General features: G+C 48.5%; 1 protein-coding gene and 1 non-coding gene across 2 annotated transcripts in view; both read left to right on the top strand.

Annotated features, from left to right (window-relative positions):
- Positions 1-11,068: 11,068 nt before the first annotated feature.
- Positions 11,069-19,481, top strand: part of SLC35F3 (solute carrier family 35 member F3) — a 132,449-nt gene continuing 124,036 nt past the window's right edge. The window contains exon 1 of the mRNA XM_027962132.3: positions 11,069-11,257. Within this exon, the coding sequence (XP_027817933.1) occupies positions 11,182-11,257 (76 nt within the window). The 5' untranslated portion in view covers positions 11,069-11,181. The remainder of the gene's footprint in view (positions 11,258-19,481) is intronic.
- TRNAG-UCC (transfer RNA glycine (anticodon UCC)) lies at positions 17,482-17,553 on the top strand. The gene has a single exon. It is a non-coding gene; the product is annotated as a tRNA-Gly (tRNA).

Raw genomic sequence — 19,481 nt, forward strand, 5'->3', positions numbered from 1 at the left:
GGTGGTCAGAGTACTGGAGTTTCATCTTCAACATCAGTCCTACCAAGAGCAGCCAAGACTGATCTCCTTTAGGATGGACTGGTTGGATCTCCTTGCAGTCCAAGGGACTCTCAAGAGTCTTCTCCAACACCACAGCCCAAAAGCATCAATTCTTCGGCACTCACCTTTCTTTATAGTCCAACTCCCACATCCATACATGACCACTGGAAAAACCATAGCCTCAACTAGACGGAACTTTCTTGGCAAAGTAATGTCTTTGCTTTTTAATATTCTGTCTATGTTGGTCATAACTTTCCTTCCAAGGAGTAAACGCCTTTGAATTTCATGGCTGCAGTCACCATCTGCAGTGATTTTGGAGCCCCAAAAAATAAAGTCAGCCACTGTTTCCACTGTTTCCCATCTATTTCCCATGAAGTGATGGGACCAGATGCCATGATCTTCGTTTCCTGAATGTTGAGCTTTAAGCCAACTTTTTCACTCTCCTCTTTCACTTTCATCAAGAGGCTCTTTAGTTCTTCTTCACTTTCTGCCATAAGGGTGGTGTCATCTGCATATCTGAGGTGATTGATATTTCTCCCGGCAATCTTGATTCCAGCTTGTGTTTCTTAGAGTCCAGCGTTTCTCATGATGTACTCTGCATATAAGTTAAATAAGCAGGGTGACAATATACAGCCTTGACGTCCTCCTTTTCCTATTTGGAACCAGTCTGTTGTTCCATGTCCAGTTCTAACTGTTGCTTCCTGACCTGCGTACAGGTTTCTCAAGAGGCATGTCAGGTGGTCTGGTATTCCCATCTCTTTCAGAATTTTCCACAGTTTATTGTGATCCACACAGTCAAAGGCTTTGGCATAGTCGATAAAGCAGAAATAGATGTTTTTCTGGAACTCTCTTGCTTTTTTGATGATCCAGTGGATGTTGGCAATTTGATCTCTTGTTCCTCTAACCATTTTGTGATAGTTTTAGGTGAACGGCAAAGGGACTTAGCTATACATATACACTTACCCATGTTCCCTTAAATCCCCCTCCTGTCCAGGCTGGAGAACCATCATTTCTTGAATACCTGTTGGGGGCTAGACATGGTGTGGTCCTTCTACATGCCTCATCTGTGCTGATACTCAGTTAGGACTCTGAAGTCCCAGGAGGGGGAACCCCAGGCTACTCCAGGTGTCCACCTAGGAGCCCCTGCCCCCAGCCATGCTGCTTTTCGAGGATGTCTGCCCCCTGTTGTCTGCCACTGAGCAAGGACAAGCTCTTGACTGGGATCCATAGAGGAAGCTACCACACATCCTGTTGCAGCCTCTGTGCACCCTCCATTGCTCGTCATGATCCCAGCTCGGGGCTCGGCATGACGACCGGGCCAGCTGGTGTCTAGTGGTCACGGAGCAGGCAAGGAGATGCCTGGACGAATGTGTCTGGAAGCCCACTGGTGACATCCAGTGATCCTGCTTCTTGGTGTCCTGCCCAGAGTTATCCAACCTTGACATTCCTCCTTAGAGAAAGAGGAGAAATCCTAGCGGGACACCAGTGAGCCCAGGTTTGTTGGTAATACACCTCACCGAAGCAGAGAAGGGAGAAGTGAAGACAGAGAAGGCTGCCCTGCACCTGCGCTTGAAGTTCCTGACAAAGGTTGTCAGTTATTCCCGCCAGATCAGGGCAATGAGCTGCCCGGTGCATGAGGGTTAATTTCTTTTAATCATTAGATTTTTTCTCCTTTGCAATGGTTGCTCCTCTCTGAAAGCTTCTGAATCCTGTAGACTGACTTATTTGGGTAAGAGTTCATTTCTGGTTCCTGGAGCTACTTTAAGTGATAATTTTGAAACTTGCATAACCACAGGAATAATCTGTTACTCTTCCTCCTTAATACTGTAAAGGACACAGTGTTAAATATTTCAGAGTGAATTAATTGAAGTGGTCTGTTTTCTATCTGTTGAAAATCTTGACTGGATTTAAAATTTTTATTATTTATCTTGAACAGATTAAGTAAATGTTTTTGCATAAAAAGAATGTTATTGTTAACAATATTTTTCAAATCACATGGATTATGACCCATGAGTGAAGTATAATCAAACCAACTTAGTTGATCACAATCAGTGGGTTTTTTTTTTTTTTTGCAATGAAAGAACAGAATATAACAAAATGAATAGGAAAAGAATAGCCAAAACATGATAAAAGGTATATTTTATTAAATATTAAAATCAGTTATATATATTTGTCTATGTAAAACATATGCCTAATTTTTAAAATGATATGTAATTTACAAATAGTTGATTCTTCTTTTGTATTATACAACTTTATGAATTTTGACAAATGTAAATGTACTTCTAGCTTCGTCCAAAAAGTGAGAAAACTACTTATAGCAAAAATCTGCTTAACTAAGTGGAGATATTCACAAAGAATAAGATTCATTTAAGATCTTTGGAGACACTGACATTGTTGTACCTAAAAAGATAATTTCACACACCACTGATTTTAAAGCCAAACAGCACCTTGGAGACTCTCCAGTCAATGGTTTTCAAAACTTTCTTTTTGCAGTGACAACGGTTTTTATAAGCCAGATCTACCATGGAACGCCAACAAGTAAGGTAGAGTTGCTTTGCACAGAGACCAGGAAGCAGTTTGAAAACCCTCTTGTGCCCAGATTAGGAAACTGAGGACAAAAGTGTCTGAGTGGCCACTCAAGGTTGGTCACTCCAGCTGGCAGGGCTGGAGTTCAGACTCAAGCTCTTGGCCGTTGTTCAAGGTCTTTTCCATGCTGTCTTGCATGGAAGCTCAAGAGAGTCATAAGTACAATTTAACCCCACAAAAGAGATTGGATGCCTCAGTTGAACTATCCTGTGAAAGTGTTTGTCGCTTCAGTCGTGTCTGATGCTTTACGAGCCCACGGACTGCAGCACGCTAGGCAACTGTGTCCTTGGAATTCTTCAGGCAAGAATACTGGAGTGAGTTGCCATTCCCTTCCAGGAGATCTTTCCAGCCCAGGGATTGAATCCAGGTCTCCTGCATTGCAGGTGGATTCTTTACCATCTGAGCCACCAGGGAGGCCCTATATGTATCCACATACCAGCAGAGAGGAAGGAATAGGCCAGTGACCCCTGTGGATGGCAGAATCGTGAGTCTGCTCAGGAAGTCAGGTTAGGATATTTGGGCAGCATGAGTTATTTAGGGAAGCTGAAGCCTGAATGTAAGCCCAGAGCTGGGAGCTCCATGCCAGGAGGAAGTGTGGTAGGCCTCCAGAATTTGAGAAATCAGCCAGGCCCTACATAGCATTTACTTCGGGGTGATTCACCCCCAGCTTATCTGCCTCTTTCTTCCTAACAGGCCATGAGCAGACCCCTACCTGTGGGCTGGAACTGAAATATAGCCACTTGGTGGTAGGAGAAGCCAGCTGTTTCATCTCCTTCCTTTCCTGGGACCCCTCTTTCACTTTTTTCTCTTTGGTTATGCAAGTGGGAAGTGGGGCGATAGCAAGAAGGCTGTTAGGGGCAGGTCAGGGAGTATACAAATCGGGTTTGTGGTGTGTAAATTCTGCATCGAAGGCTTGTTACCCTCGTATCTATTCACTGAACTTACTTCGAACACACAGAGACCATCTACTTCCTTTTTTTCCCAGCTTTACACATTTATTCACATTGCTTGAAGTATTCTATTACATAAACACATGGCAGTTTGCTTCTCTGTCGATAGACTTGGGTCATTTATAGTTCGTGGCTACACGGATCTCTAATACTATGGACACTTTTCTATGCGTCTCCTGATGTTGTTGCTGTTGTTGATGTTCAGTCCCTAAGTCATGCCTGACTGTTTGTGACCCCATGGACTATAGCACACTAGGCTCCTCTGTCCTCCACTGTCTCCGGAGTGAATGAATTTGCTCAGATTCATGTCCGTTGAGTCAATGATGCTACCTAAACATCTCATTCTATGCCATCCCCTTACCCTTCTGCTTGAAGTCTTTCCCAGCATCAGGGTCTTTTCCAGTGAGTCGGCTCTTCACATCAGGTGGCCAAAGTATTGGAGCTTCAGCTTCAGCATCAGTCCTTCCAATGAATATTCAGGGTTGATTTCCTCTAGGATTGACTGGTGTGATCTCTTTGCATTCCAAGAGACTCTCGAGAATCTTCTCCAACACCACAGTTCAAAAGCACCTATATATTTCCCTAGGGGGAACCTGCTGTCCAACACAGGGAACTCAGCTTGGTGCTCCGTGATAACCTAGAGGAGTGGGATGGGAGGGGTTGGGAGGAGATTCAAGAGGGAGGAGATATATGTATACACATAACTGATTTACTTCATTGTACAGCAGTAATTCACACAGCAACACGGTAAAGCAATCATACTGCAATTAAAAAATAAAAGGAGAAACACGGAAGAAAACAAAACCAAAATAGAGCAGAGAAGCTAAGCTATCTATTCTCTGTGAGTACACCATACCAGCTTGCCACAAACTGCCATTAAATATCCCACGTCCTCAACTGCATTGAGGGAAACAGAAAAACAAACGAGAGTGGGGTCAGAGCCAAAGAACACGCTTCTGTCAGACCAGTGGCCATCGGATGTCGAGCTGACGAAACGCTTGACTTTGATGAGTGAACCTTACATTTTTAGAAGATGGCAAGGAAGATCTGTTAATGAATACAACCTGGAAAATGTCATCCCAGATCTGCTTTCGGATTAATCTCTGTAATACTAAATTTAAGACAGTTGGATGCCCAATAATATCGTTCAGTTATTGGCTCCCACTCATACTCTCCAAAGGGACTTCCCAGGTGGCTCAATGGTAAAGAGTTTGCAATGCAGGAGACCCAGGTTCAAGACCCAAGGATTTTCCCCTGGGTGGGGAAAATCCCCTGGAGAAGGGAATGGCTACCCAGTCTGGTGTTGTTGCCTGGAGAACCCCATGGATAGAGGAGCCTGCCGGGCTACAGTCCTTGGTGCTGCAAGAGTCAGACATGACTTAGTGACTAAACAACAACATACCCTCCAAAAAAGAGGAGAGGTCAAGTGACCCATCCTCTGTCCTGGATATTTTTTATACAGAGTTGTTTCCACTGATATTTCAAGGATCATGTCTCTTTTTTGTTGTTGTTGAAAGAATTATTAGCACTTTTTTTTTTTTTTTGGTAATTTGAGATTTGGGTGTTGAGTGGGAAACTTGGTGATTTTCTGGGTATCCCTGAATTAGATCATTATAGCCTAGCTCCAGCATAGAGTTTTAAATTGTTTGAATTTTTAAGATACTGGTTTATACTCATACACCAGTACACAGTTAACTTTCTAGAATACTTTTATGTATGTGAGGTGTTAAATATGCATCCCCATCACACCTTGGAGAAGGAAATGGCAACCCAGTCCAGTATTCTTGCCTGGAGAATCCCATGGACAAAGGAGCCTGGCAGGCTAAAGTTTCTGGGATTGAAAGGTTGTTGCTGAACAAAAAGAGGCCAGGATTCTTGGTCTCCGGAGGAGAAGAATTCAATCCGGGGTCAGAGACGAGGCTTGATCGCTCAGAGCTTTTGTGTAATAAAGTTTTACTAAAGTACAAAGGAGACAGAGAAAGCTTCTGACATAGACATCAGAAAGCCGCAGAAAGAGTTACCCCCCTGCTAGTCTTCAGCGGGATGTTATATAGTCACTAGCAGTCTGTTAATGAAAGAAAGGAATGTCCCCTCACGCATAAGATGCATTTTGGGATAATCTTGGCACCAGATGATTCATCCCAGGCCATAAATTGATTAACTTGAATCTTGTAGAAGGGCAGATTACCATACAAATAGTTTTGTTTACATAGATTAGGGGAACAATATCTGAGTATAACATACTGGTTTGTCAAGTAAATTCTGAGCCATTAAGCAGAACCAACTTGAAGACAGAGTTTGGGGTAAATGCATAGTACATTAACATAGCTTAAGACAAATATTTCCATAAGAAAAATGTATTGGTGAACTCAAGGTTTGAGAATAGTTAACTTCAGGTGAAACCAGGTATCATTATGGCAACACAGTATTTTAAGAGAAACCTCCTTTTAAATTTGTATAGAGAAGGAAAAAATATCGCTCGTTTGTTTCCTCCTGCTGCTTAAGAGAGAGAAAAATGTCTGACACTTGCAGGCTATTTCCTCCATTTGGAGACCCCTGGCCTTCCTGCCTGTTACCCTCAGGATCACACAGAGTTTACATGACTGAAGCGACTTAGCCTGCATGCGTCACACCTACTCCCAAAAAGCTGTGCACTGAGGAGTATCAGTGTTCCTATGGAGAGTAGCAGGGCCTCCTGATTTGAAAAGAAGTGGAGGGGGCTTCCCTGGTGTCTGGTGCTTAAGAATCCAAGCTTCCACTGCAGAGGGCATGGATTCCATCCCTGGCCAGGGAACTAAGATTCTGCAAGCTGGTGGTGTGGCAAAATAAATAAATACACGTAATATTTTTAAAAGGAGTGGAGGAAGCTTGTTTTTTATGTGAAACACAACGTGAGGAAGCGCACAGGCTGATAGAGTTGAATAGAGAAAAGCACTCAGTGTTAAAGCTAAGGGGAAGAAGTCGAGCACCGATACCACACCACCTCTTCGATAAGCAGAGATCGAAAGCCGCAAGGAGCTGATGACCTCTTGGGTATCAAAGCGGCCTAGAGTGAAATTAATGGCAAGGGTATTCAGTAATGTTTAATTATCTATCATCAAAAAAGCAAGAGAGTTCCAGAAAAACATCCATTTCTGCTTTATCGACTATGCCAAAGCCTTTGACTGTGTGGATCATAATAAACTGTGGAAAATTCTGAAAGAGATGGGAATACCAGACCACCTGACCTGCCTCTTGAGAAACCTGTATGCAGGTCAGGAAGCAACAGTTAGAACTGGACATGGAACAACAGACTGGTTCCAAATAGGAAAAAGAGTATGTCAAGGCTGTATATTGTCACCCTGCTTATTTAACTTATATGCAGAGTATATCATGATAAATGGTGGGCTGGCTGAAACACAAGCTGGAATCAAGGTTGCCAGGAGAAATATCAATCACCTCAGATATGCAGATGACACCACCCTTATGGCAGAAAGTGAACTAAAGAGCTTCTTGATGAAAGTGAAAGAGGAGAGTGAAAAAGTTGGCTTAAAGCTCAACATTCAGAAAATGAAGATCATGGCATCTGGTCCCATCACTTCATGGGAAATAGATGGGAAACAGTGGAAACCATGAGAGACTTTATTTTGGGGGGCTTCAAAATCACTGCAGATGGTGACTGCAGCCATGAAATTCAAAGGTGTTTACTCCTTGGAAGGAAAGTTATGACCAACCTAGACAGCATATTCAAAAGCAGAGACATTCCTTTGCCAACAAAGGTCCATCTAGTCAAGGCTATGGTTTTCCAGTAGTCATGTAGGAATGTGAGAGTTGGACTATAAAGAAAGCTGAGTGCCGAAGAATCGATGCTTTTGAGCTGTGGTGTTGGAGAAGACTCTTGAGAGTCCCTTGGACTGCAAGGAGATCCAACCAGTCCATCCTAAAGGAGATCAGTCCTGGGTGTTCATTGGAAGGTCTGATGCTAAAGCTGAAATTCCAATACTTTGGCCACCTGATGCGAAGAGCTGACTCATTGGAAAAGACCCTGCTGCTGGGAAAGATTAAGGGCAGGAGGAGAAGGGGACGACAGAGGATGAGATGGTTGGATGGCATCACCGACTCAATGGACATGACTTTGGGTAGGCTCCAGGAGTTGGTGTTGGACAGGGAGGGCTAGTGTGCTGCAGTCCATGGGGTCGCAAAGAGTTGGACACAACTGAGCAACTGAACTGAACTGAGTTATATATTTGAATTATACTTAAGATTGCAATAAATAGAAAGTAGTTACCTAAAAGGGCTTCCCAGGTGGCGCTAGGGGTAAAGAACCTGCTTGCCAGTACAGAAGTCATAACAGATGTAGGTCCTATCCCTGGGTCATGAAAGATCCCCTGGAGGAGGGCATGGCAACCCGCTCCAGTATTCTTACCTGGAGAATCCCATGGACAGAGGAGCCTGGTGGGCTACCGTCCATAGGATCACAAAGTGTTGGACATGACTGAAGCGACTTCGTGTGCACACAAGCACAGATAACTAAAGAATCAGCTAGGCAGACGCTTGTTGGACATTTCGGTTGTGACCTGTGCAGCACAATGCGTTTGGCAGTCCAGACAAGCATGAGCATGACGAGCTCTTCTAAAACCACAGTGAAATGAAAGGAAATGGATTACAGATTGCTGTGTCTCCCACCTCAGCTGGAATACTTACGTGGAATTTTTACATTTTATAACATAAGAGAATAGCATAGCAGTTGTAGGTATAGGCTTTTTATTTGTTCAGAGTTGCTCAAGGGAGAAGGCAATGTCACCCCACTCCAGTACTCTTGCCTGGAAAATCCCACGGACGGAAGAGCCTGGTGGGCTGCAGTTCATGAGGTCCCTAGGAGTTGGACACGACTAAGCGACTTCACTTTCACTTTTCACTTTCATGCATTGGAGAAGGAAATGGCAACCCACTCCAGTGTTCTTGCCTGGAGAATCCCAGGGACGGGGGAGCCTGGTGGGCTGCCGTCTATGGGGTCGCACAGAGTCGGACACGACTGAAGTGATTTAGCAGCAGCAGCAGCTCAAGGGAAAAAATGGAGACACTGATGTAGAGAACGGATTTGTGGACACAGTGGCGAAAGTGTGGGACACATGGAGAATGTATCGCCATAGGTACAGTACCATGTGCAAAATAGATGGCTGGAGAGAATTTGCTGTCTAATACGGGGAGCCAAGCCTGATGCTCTAGGATGACCTGGGGGAGGGGGGTTGCAGGGAGGGGAGGGACTCTCAAGAGGGAGAGGATATGTATATAAAGGCTGATTCAAGTTGTTGTATGGCAGAAACCAACATAACATTGTAAAGCAATTTTCCTCCATTAAAAAATAAATAGAAAAATAAATAAATCCCTGCTCAGCTGGTTTGTATATTACCTGGGACATTTTAGTTCATTTCTCTTAGCCTCAGTTTCCCCATTTGTAAAACTAAGTAACAACAAATTTGCAGAGCTTTTGCGAGTAGAAAATGAAGTGATTTATGTAACACACAGCACAGTACTTGATACATAGTGCTCGTAAAGTGGGTAAGTTATGATGTGATGTTTATTTTATTTAGTTATTGTGTATATGGCAAATGTTGATTGAGGAAACAACACATGGGAATATTATGTTGAAAGGTCTTCTTTAATAGATGAGATTTTTCGAGTTTTTGGTTTGCTTTTTGTTTGTTTGTGCTTAATTTTTACAAAGAAGGGAATGGTTTATTGACTTACTGTGGTGTCATCTCTCTGAGAAGGCAATGGCACCCCACTCCAGTACTCCTGCCTGGAAAATCCCATGGACGGAGGAGCCTGGTGGGCTGCAGTCCATGGGGTCGCTGAGGGTCGGACACGACTGAGCGATTTCACTTTCACTTTTCACTTTCATGCATTGGAGAAGGAAATGGCAACCCACTCCAGTGTTCTTGCCTGGAGGATCCCAGGGACGGGGGAGCCTGGTAGGCTGCCATCTACGGGGTCACACAGAGTTGGACATGACTGAAGCGACTTAGCAGCAGCAGCATCTCTAGAGTCCTGGGGACAAGGTCCGAGTAAGAGGCTCATAGTGTGAAGGCCACCACTAGAGGGCCTTTCCTTTGCTAGAGCAATGAGGCAGCGACCCTGGGAAGCCCTGGCTTTTTGGAGACCCAGCAGTCATACTGTTCATTTCAGGAGTTGAGGGCAAGCAAATAACAAGAACCTTCCAAAAGCAACTGGTAGGAACCACTTCCACCAGAGATCTGGGAGCATGCAGATGGATGTCACCAGAGACACCTGGTAGGTTCCAGGCTAGGGAAACAGGATTGCTATAAGACCCCTCTCCACCTCTGCCATGCCACTGAGTTACCCTTATGGGGGATAAAAATGACATCGTAGAGTGGAACATCCACTTTGTGACAGGAAACCAGGTAGAGTGGGAGGTAAGGGCTTAACAATAACAACGAAACCTGCCTGGAAGCAGCACGGAGCCTTCAGATTCCCAGCGGAGACTGGGAGCAAAACCGATGGCTGCGTGAATGAGATGCCCATAAAGCCCTTCGAGTTCCTGGACCACACAAGTCCTGTGCGTCCTTTCCACAAGGATGATGGCTGGGCACCTGTGATGGTGCCTATCATGAGATAAACGTCCTGGGGACCGGGTAGTCACTCAGGGATCGCCCAGCCAGTGATGCAAGGGGTGTGTCATTACTTTTAATCAAGCATCACTGGCCAGTAGCTTACAGGCGGGTCAGAGTAGAAGCAGTGAGACCAGGGCTTGCAGAGGCAAAAGCTGCGGCAGAAACCTAGAATCTGGGCCGAAATGAAGCTTTCCCTGCTTCCCAGGCAGTCGAACCTCTCAGGACTGGGGCACCAGGACAGGCGCAGAAGTCCCACGCCTTTGTTTTCTGGAGGCAGCCTTGCTTCTCTGGACTTGGCACCGTCCTCAAGAGGAAAAAGAGCTGTCCAGGGGATCAGGCAGAATGACGTGCCCCCAGACTTCCAAAGAAGTTAATGCCAGCCTGGGAAAGCTTTGCCTTTTTTGACTCCTCTCGTAAACCAATACTTCAGGATTTTGCGCAGGGAGGAGGCTGACTCCCCATCCGAAGTCAGTAGCTCCCTGTTTAAACTTGTGAACCTCTGAGGCTAAGTTCTCAGGGCCTCGCCTTCCGTGCGCTGGTTTCAGCAAAGGACAGGGGCCGCCGGGGAGCTGCGGGCAGGCCCCCCGCCCGGACCGGAGGCAACCCTCGGGGCCGAGCTCCGAGGGAGGAAGCCGGGCTGCGGGGCTGGGCGGGCGGCCCGGGGCGGGGGCGGAGCAGGTGAGCCCGCGGGGTGGGAGCGGGGAGTGCACTTGTCCGTGACGTTGGAGTTTGCGGCAACCTCGGAACGGGAGGCTGTGCGCGCGGGTGCGGAGTGGGTGCGCTGCCGGCGACGATGCGCTCCGCGGGGCGGCCGCCGCAGTGAGCCCTGCGCGGCGACGGGAGCCCGGCCGGCGGCCCCGGGAGGCAGGGCCGGGGCGGCCAGCAGCTCGCGCTCCTCCCCGGAGGAGGCCAACGGGCCCGCGAGGCGCGCTCCAGCCGGCCCCAGGATGTAGGCGATCGGCAGCGGCGCTCCTGCAGGCTGACGGCTCATCATGAAGAAGCACTCGGCCCGGGTGGCCCCGCTCAGCGCCTGCAACAGTCCGGTCCTGACCCTCACCAAAGTGGAAGGTAACGGACGGGGGCGGCGGGGCCTGGAGCGGGGATCCTCGCACCCTGTTACCTGTGCCCCTGGGGCAGCGCCGCGCGCCTCCGGAGGTGGCGGCTCGGTTGCCCGGCTGCCCCGAGAGGCTCCGGGCTGCCCACCCGGCTGCCTCCTGTCCAGCACTTCAGCTCCTTCGAGGCCTGTCCGGAGTCCCCTGGGTTGGGAGCGTCACCCTCCCTCACCCCATCCCGCCCCCGGGCAGACCAGAGACACAGCTCAGAGAGGGCTGGCTGCCGCAGGCGGAGACATCCCGCCCAGCGCTCTGAGCCTTCCCCAGCCCGCAAGCCAAGCGATGCCCCGCTCCGTGGCAGGCCCAGCAGGTGAGCGAAAAGCCACCGGAAAACGTTTCTTTCCCCCTACTCAGGGGATCTGAAGCAGAGACCATAGCAGCTCGGGAGAGCAACCTTACTCAGACCCAGCGGACACTCAGCTGGAGTAAAGAGGACCTTGCCTTTCTATGGGGGAAGGAGGAACAACAGAGGGAGTCAGCCTCAGCCCCCAGCTCCTCCTCCCGGGAGGCCACGGTGGACTGGCTGAGTCTCCTTAGCCAGGTGAGGGCGGCGGAGGGACCGTCAGTGGGTTGAGGAAAGCAGACCCCTCCTTCTAGACTAAGGATCCCCGTGCAAACCTGGCTTCCCCTGTGACTGGAGCTTGGAGCTGGGACCTCTATGTGATGGTTTCTGAGGACCCTGTATTCCCTCCCGAGCTCTTATTCCTTACAAGGAGAGAGAGAATTTGAGAGGGAGAGGAGGCTGGCAGGGCACCTGCCAGTCATCCTGGTACCGTTGCCCCCATACTAGAGAGGAGGCCTCTGAGGCCCAGAAGGGTGGATGGACTTGTCCAAGACCTACAATGGGAAGTGGAGAAGCAGGAATGGAATCTCAGCTGTTGGAACCAAAAGCCATGCTTTTCAGAACATCACTTTGCACTAACCTGCAACTCAACAATTTCTTATATTCTATATATTTCTTAATACTTAACTATTTCTCCTTTCCTACCTTTAGAAGACTGTTGGGATTTTTTGTTTGTTTGTTTTATTCCTGCACATGGCTGTCTCTCCCATCCCCCATCCCAATTTTAGGAAAGACTTGGTATGAGTGAGCCACACCTCTGGGGTGGGGGTGGAAAAAAGTGAACGTGTTAGTCGCTCCATCGTGTCCTACTCTTTGCGACCCAATGGCCTGTAGCCCGCCACACTCCTCTGTCCATAGGATTCTCCAGTCAAGAATACTGGAGTGGGTAGCCATTCACCATTGCATATTCAAGCCTTCCTGAGGATCTTGCCCAAAGGTATAAGCAAGTAGGGGAGGGGAAGAGTTGGATAGTTGTGTCCCTTGGGGAAGCTGGAAGTGTCTTCTCGTTCATGGGGTCTTCATGGGAAGTGGCTCTGTCTTCACTGATTAAGTCAAATCGGTCAACCCTGCTCTCTAGTTGTGGGGTACCTCCCCCAGGCAGCTCCCAGCCCACCTTGGGCAGGACACCTCCCAGGGGGCACTCGGAACCAGGCTGGGCATGAATGGTGAGGCCTCCAGAGCTGGGCACTGTGACCTCATAGGTACTGCAGAGGGCAAGGGTGACTTGCCAGGCACAGGCCCCCCTCCAGCCAGGCCTAGGGTTGGCCTCCAAGGAGTGAAAATGGGGATTCCCTCCCCCAAGTCCCTTAGGGCTACGACCAGGTGAGCCTTGAGCCTACTCTTCACATGGATGACCTAGCAGAGCCCAGGTTTGGTTTCTTAATTAACATTTGCACATAAATGTCTGTGGATAATGGGAAGTGTATTAAACTAAGAATCAGACAGCTCAGGGGATTAGACTCCCCCCCTTGCAGTGTATAAATCATAAACACTGAGCCTCGGTTTCCTCAGTTGTAGAACAGAACTAACAATCTACCTCAGGGGACTTTGGCAAATGAATGCAGTCAGGTCAGTAGGTAGGTAGGTGACAATACCTGGCACATGCCTGGCACACAGTAGGTGCTTAATAAATGTCTGGCAATCCTCCGGTCACAGACTGTCTCACACCTTTGGTGAACCTTCTTGCTGCTCTCAAAAAGAGTACCTGTGTGGGGCATCTAGATGTTTTTGGAAGTATCTGGAAGCATCTGAAGAGTTCCAGTGATACCAGAAGACCTCCAGTTGCCTTTTTGTATAGGATACCTGTGTGAGTATCAGAAAAAGTCTGCAGGGCAGAGCTAATTAAACCTGCCCTGGGTGTGCTAGACTTTCATGTAGCTCTTTCTGTCTGTCTGCTTTTCTTCCCTTGGTATTTGTGTTCAGTTTGGTTTGGGGTCTATTTTTTGAAACCATTTGCATCTGTGTGCTTGTTTTGGAAGTGTTGAATCATTTTGTTTTGCCTTGGATGCACAAGATAAGGTGGTCCCCCTACTGTGGCTGTCTCTGTGTGGATGGCAGACAGGCTCCAGCGATGGAAGGCAGCTAGCAAAGAATATTTATTAGCTTGTGTGGTATGTCTTCTAAGGGGAGGCAAGAAAGCCCCAGCATGTGGTACATATAAAACCAAAATAGAAAATACAACTCTTGGTGGAACTCAAGCACAGGATGGTGGACAAGATGACTTCATTTACTCAACAAATACCTCCTCTGAGCCTGCTCTGTGTCCCTGGAAGTGAGAATAGGAGCAATGAGACTTCATTCTTTGAAGGAAGTTTCAGCTGAGTGGGAAAGAGACCCATAGAAATGAATAGGCAATCCAGTGCAAGGTAGTAAATTCTGGTTCAGAACTGAGGACAGAGAATTGCAGGGACACTGATAACTGGATAATCTGAGGAGGGGAAGGGGAAAGATCCTGAGGAGGAGGAAGAGGCCTTCCTGAGGAGGAGGAGGAGGAGATGGGGAGGCCTTCCTGAGGAGGAAGAGGAGGACTTCCTGAAGAGGAGAAGGGGGAGGAGGAGGAGGAGGCTTTCCTGAGGAGGGGGAGGAGGAGGCCTTCCTGAGGAGGAAGAAGAGGCCTTCCTGAGGAGGAGAAGGGGGAGAAGGAGGGGGAGGAGGGGGAGGAGGGGGAGGAGGCCTTCCTAAAGAGGAGGAAGAGGCCTTCCTGAGGAGGAGGAGGGGGGGGAGGGGGAGGCCTTCCTGAGGAGGAGGAGGAGGCCTTCCTGAGGAGAAAGAAAAGAAGGAGAGGGAGGCCTTCCTGAGGAGGAAGAGGAGGCCTTCCTGAGGAGGAGGCCTTCCTAAAGAGGAGGAGGGGGAGGAGGAAGCCTTCCTGGGAAAGAAGATGAGGAGGAGGAGGTCTGCCTGAGGAGGAGGAGGAGGCCTTCCTGAGGGGGAGATTTTTCTGTGGAGGAAGTCTTCTGAGGTAGAGTCCTTGCTATTGAAGTGAGAAACCCTGTCAGGCAGGGAGGGAGGGGAGGCTGGTCCAGGCAGACGGAAGGGTAAGTGCACAGGTCCTGCCAGAAAGCATGAGAAGGGGACTGCGCCTGGGCTCTGGGAGAGGCCTGGGCTCCGGGGGAGGTTGCGTCTTGAAAAGGGGCTTCCAGCCCGGCTGATGGCATCTGTCCTGTCTGACGGCACGCCTTGTTTTTTTTCATCTTCCTTTCCTGGCGTTCCCCCTGGACTCAGACACTGAATATTGATCAGCAACGCATCTTTACTTGGATTGTCTGTATTCACAACCAACTAATTCATGTTCAATAAAATTGCATTCAGTAGGAATTAATGGCTGAGAACAGGACAATAAATTCCCCCAGGAGGCCGCCATGGCCTGTGGACTGTATGTGGACTGGGTTTGGGGCCCACCTCTCCTGCTGAAGCAAGTGACTTTGGCTTGATGATTAAAGCTCTCTGGGAATCAGTTCTTTCAAATGGAAATGAGGGTGATGATCTGTCTCTAATAATAATGAGAGTAACAGTTTCCTGCTAATGAGTGTTATCGATAGGTTGCAGGCACTTTGCTGGGGGAGGTGGCTACATAATCTCTTTGCCTTCTAAAAGAAGCAAGCATTATTACTGCAGTTTACAGTTGAGGAAACTGAGGCATCTGGGATTCACTCATAGAAGCTATGCAATGAGAAATCAAGGGTACTGTCAACTCCCTGGTAGTCCAGTGCTTTAAGAATCTGTGAATCCGCAGAAGGCCTGGATTCAATCCCTGGTCAGGGAACTAAAATCCTGTAAACTGCAGCATGGCCAATAAAAAGTTTTAGATAAAATTCTATTAGAAAGAAAAGGAAGAAGCAAGGGTGCCAGGCTACACAGGCATAGTTGCCTGGCACTTTGTGCGTGCTCAGTACCTATCTGCTCCCATCACAGTGTGGCTTGGGGGTCTGGACCACTGCTATGGCTCACAGGGCCCACTGCTGTTGCCGTCACTGCTGCCTCTGCTTCAGGGCGGCCAGCCTGTCTCAGCCTCCCCCAGCCTCGATCTGGCTCCTTTGTTTATTCATTTATGACTTTGTTAGGTGTTTGTTGCGGCCGGGGCTTCTTGCTGTGGTGTGTTGCCCCGAGGCCTGTGGGATCCTAGTTCTCCACCCAGGGATCGAACCCATGTCTCCTGCCTTGGAAGGTGGATTCTTAACCTCTAGACCACGAGGGAAGTCCCTCTGTTTTTTGTTTTTTAAAAGATGGTTTGATTTATTTTACTTTTTGGCTGTGCTGAGTCTTTGTTGATTCTAAGGGTTTTTCCTTCTTGCGATATCCGGGCTTCTTATTGCAGTGACTTCTCTGGTTGTGGAGCCCAGGCTTCAGGGCATGTGGCTTAAGTGGTTGTGTCTCCTGGGTCCTGGAGCCCAGTCTTCATAGTTGTGGTGCACGGGCCTTGTTACTCCGTGGCATGTCTGATCTTCCCAGATCAGGGATCGAACCTGCATTGGCAAGCTGATTTTTTATCACTGAGCCACCAGGGAAGCCACCTGCTTTGCTTTTTTTAAAGGAATAAGACTGTTATTCGGGGACATGCAGCCCTGAGGGTCAACCTTAGAAACCTCTTGTCTTGAGAAGTATACTGCCAAAGGGTTCCCGTGCCCAAAATGTTTCCTAGGTTGCATCGCTCTAGGCCTAAAACCTCAAGGACAAAAATCACTCCTGAATTGATCCAGTGTGTTACCTAATATGTGCAAGAGAAGGAACCAGATATTACTGGAGATGCTAAGAGGAGCCAGTTATAATCCTTGACCCAAACAGGTGAGAAATGTCGCAAAGAAAGATTGCATGTTGGAAGGTAACTTTTCTCTTTGGTCGTGCCTCCTGCACATGAGATCTTAGTCCCTCCACTGGGGATGGAACCTGGGCCCTCTACATTGGAAGTAGTCCAGTCTTAACCGCTGGACTGCCGGGGAAATCCCTGAAGCTCGCTTTTGGCGGGGACACAGATGGCCGCTCTTGTCGCTCTTACCCTTGCTTTGTCAAAATGACGTAATCTAACAGGACACTGTTTCCTGCTGAGCCTGGATGTGGTCTCAGAACCTTTCTCATCACTGAACTCCAGGTGATGGCTATGTTTCCTTTCACACTGGTCTTCTGGGAGCATGATCGCAGCATCGTGGTAGAGGCCACGCCCCTGCCCTCTGCTGTCCTCGTGTGCTGTGCGTAGTTGCTCAGTTATGTCCAGCTCTTTGCGGCCCCCATGGACTGTAGCCTGCCAGGCTCCTCTGTCCATGGGGATTCTCCAGGCAAGAATACTGGACTGGGTTGCCATGCCCTCCTCCAGGGAATCTTCCCAACCCAGGGATCAAACCCAGGTCTCCTGCACTGTAGGCGAATTATTTACTATATGAGCCGCTAGTGAAACCCTGGTGTCATAGGTGAAAGGCAAGAACATGGGGTTCCAGGCAGAGGCGGCCCTATGGACCAAGATGCAGAGTTAGGAGAGGGTAGCATTTGGCAGAGACCTGTGGGAGTCTGGTGGGGACAGAGCTTACGTAGAAGTCAGAGGAAGAAGGTCCAAAGTCAAGGCTGGCCCCAGGCAAACTTGGAGGGCCTCTCGAATTCTGGGCCTGGGAGAGTAGACGGAAACTAGTAGGAAGAGGGAGGTGTGGAAGAGAAGGGAGACTGAGTCTGGGATACATGGCTATGATGTTCAGAATGAACCATGAAGGTGATTTCACCAATCACAGTAAATATTTATAAAGGAATTAGACTAGAATCAAAAACAGTCAAGTATATCACAGGCTGAGCTGAAGTAGGAGGGCAGAGAGGGAGTCATCCAAGAGGACTCTAAAGATGAAGATGCTTTAAATTCCCTGGCAGTCCAGTGGTTAGGACTCTGCACTTCCACTTCAGAGGCACAGGTTCAATTCCTGGTCAGGGAACTACGATCCTGAAAGTTGAGTGACATGGCTCCCCCTAAAAAAATTAAATAAAAACAAATAAAGATTAAGATGTCATTGGCAGTCACAGCTAGGGAGACAGGGGACGCGTCAAATTTAGATGAGACAAGAGTGAGGCCTTGGCAGCACCTTTGAGTGCAGGTGTTTGCGCGTAGGAGGCAAGGACCTGGGAGAAAGAGGTGGTGACGGCCCAGTGACAAGTCAGGTGGGAGGTGGCATTGTGGGGACGGACGGGCTGGCCCAGAAGCCTGCTGGTCGCAGACATTGGGGAGATGGAAGAGGCAGAACCCAGATCAAAGGGCATCGTGGAAATCCCAGGAAGAAAACCAAGAATGAGAAATCGTGCTGCAGTATCAAACAGGGCCAAAGGAAGCAGGTTTGGTTTTGTCTTTTGACCTCACTGTTCAGTTTGTGGAACTAGAACCCTCATCCTTGACAGTGAGAACACAGAGTCCTAACCTCTGGACCCCAGGACAGTTTTATAGAAACAATTTTGCTGGTCCACAAACCAGATTGCAAGGGGTGAGTGTTTGGCAAAGAAGAAAAGCAGAGGCCAGTAAAGGTGCTGGTCAGTAAGAGAGGGGAGGGGAGTTAGGTTCTCTTTAGGGGAAAGGGGAGAGACTTGGGGAGATCGGGTCAAAGTGTTAGTCATTCACTTGTGTCCGACTCTTTGCAATGCCATGGACTGATGATAGCCCGCCAGGCTCCTTTGTCCATGAAATTCTTGAGGCAAGAATACTGGAGTGGGTAGCCATTCCCTTCTGCAGGGCATCTTCCCAGGCCAGGGATCGAACCTGCATCTCCTGGTTGGCAAGCAGATTTGTTATCACTGAGTCACCTGGGAAGCCCTAGGGAGAGCTGATGTTTCTGTAAATCGGAGGAAGGAGTTTAGTGCCGGGGCAGGTCTGGAGTTGCCCCAGGAGAGTGTGATTAAGGCAGAAAAGACTGGAGGCAGAGGGGCTTGGGAGGACAGACCAGGCCAGAGAAGGGATGGTTAGCCTGGCAAGAAGGGAAGAGATGAGATCAAAGACCTCAGAAATGTCGGCTGCTGGGGAGGGAAGCCGAGGATCTGAGCTGATGACTTGGATCTTCTCTGTAATGTACGAAGTGGCACCATCTGCCAGAAATGATGGATGGAGATGAAGGCTCGCAGAGGTGAGAAAGAGTTCGGAGGAGCTGTGTGGGAGAGCCCAGGAGAGATATAACTCTTAAAAGCCTTTTTGGCAAGTGATCTATTCTCACTGGTTAAGACACCATGTCACTGAAGGGGAGTGTGGAGGAAGAACACCCTGTGGGCACAGGATGCTGGCATTTCATGTCCTGCTTCCCTACTAGCTAATTCTCACCTCCTGGAACCTGGGCTTCTCTTTTCTGAAAAGAAAGGGGATTAAAGTCGAGCTTCCTTGGCTGCTTCAGCAGAAAGAGTCTATGAGTCTAGTAAGTAGCTTACTCATTAGCAGGGACTGGTTTATCTAATGAAATCTCTTTACTGTCAGAGAGCAAGACTGAGGGAACAAGACCCAGGGCAAGCCAGAAATTTGATGTGTGTGTGTGTGTGTGTGCGCGCACATGTATATAAGTGTGGATGTGTGTGTGTGTGTGTGTGTGCGTGTGTCTTCATGCATGCTCAGTCCTGTCTGACTGTTTTGTGACCCCATGGACTGTAGCCCGCCAAGCTCCTCTGTCATGGATTCTCCAGGCGAGAAGACTGGTGTGGGTTGTCATTTCCTCCTCCAGGGGATCTTCCTGACCCAGGGATCGAACCCGAGTCACCTGTGCCTCCTGAACTGGCATGTGGATTCTTTACAACTGCACCACCTGGGAAGCCCCACATGTGTGTGTATATGTGTGCTTGTGTGTGTGTGTGTTCTTGCGTGTGTGTGCGTGCTTGTATTTATGTATATGTGTGT

Source organism: Ovis aries, chromosome 25 (assembly GCF_016772045.2).
Source record: "Ovis aries strain OAR_USU_Benz2616 breed Rambouillet chromosome 25, ARS-UI_Ramb_v3.0, whole genome shotgun sequence".
Lineage (NCBI taxonomy): Eukaryota > Metazoa > Chordata > Mammalia > Artiodactyla > Bovidae > Ovis > Ovis aries.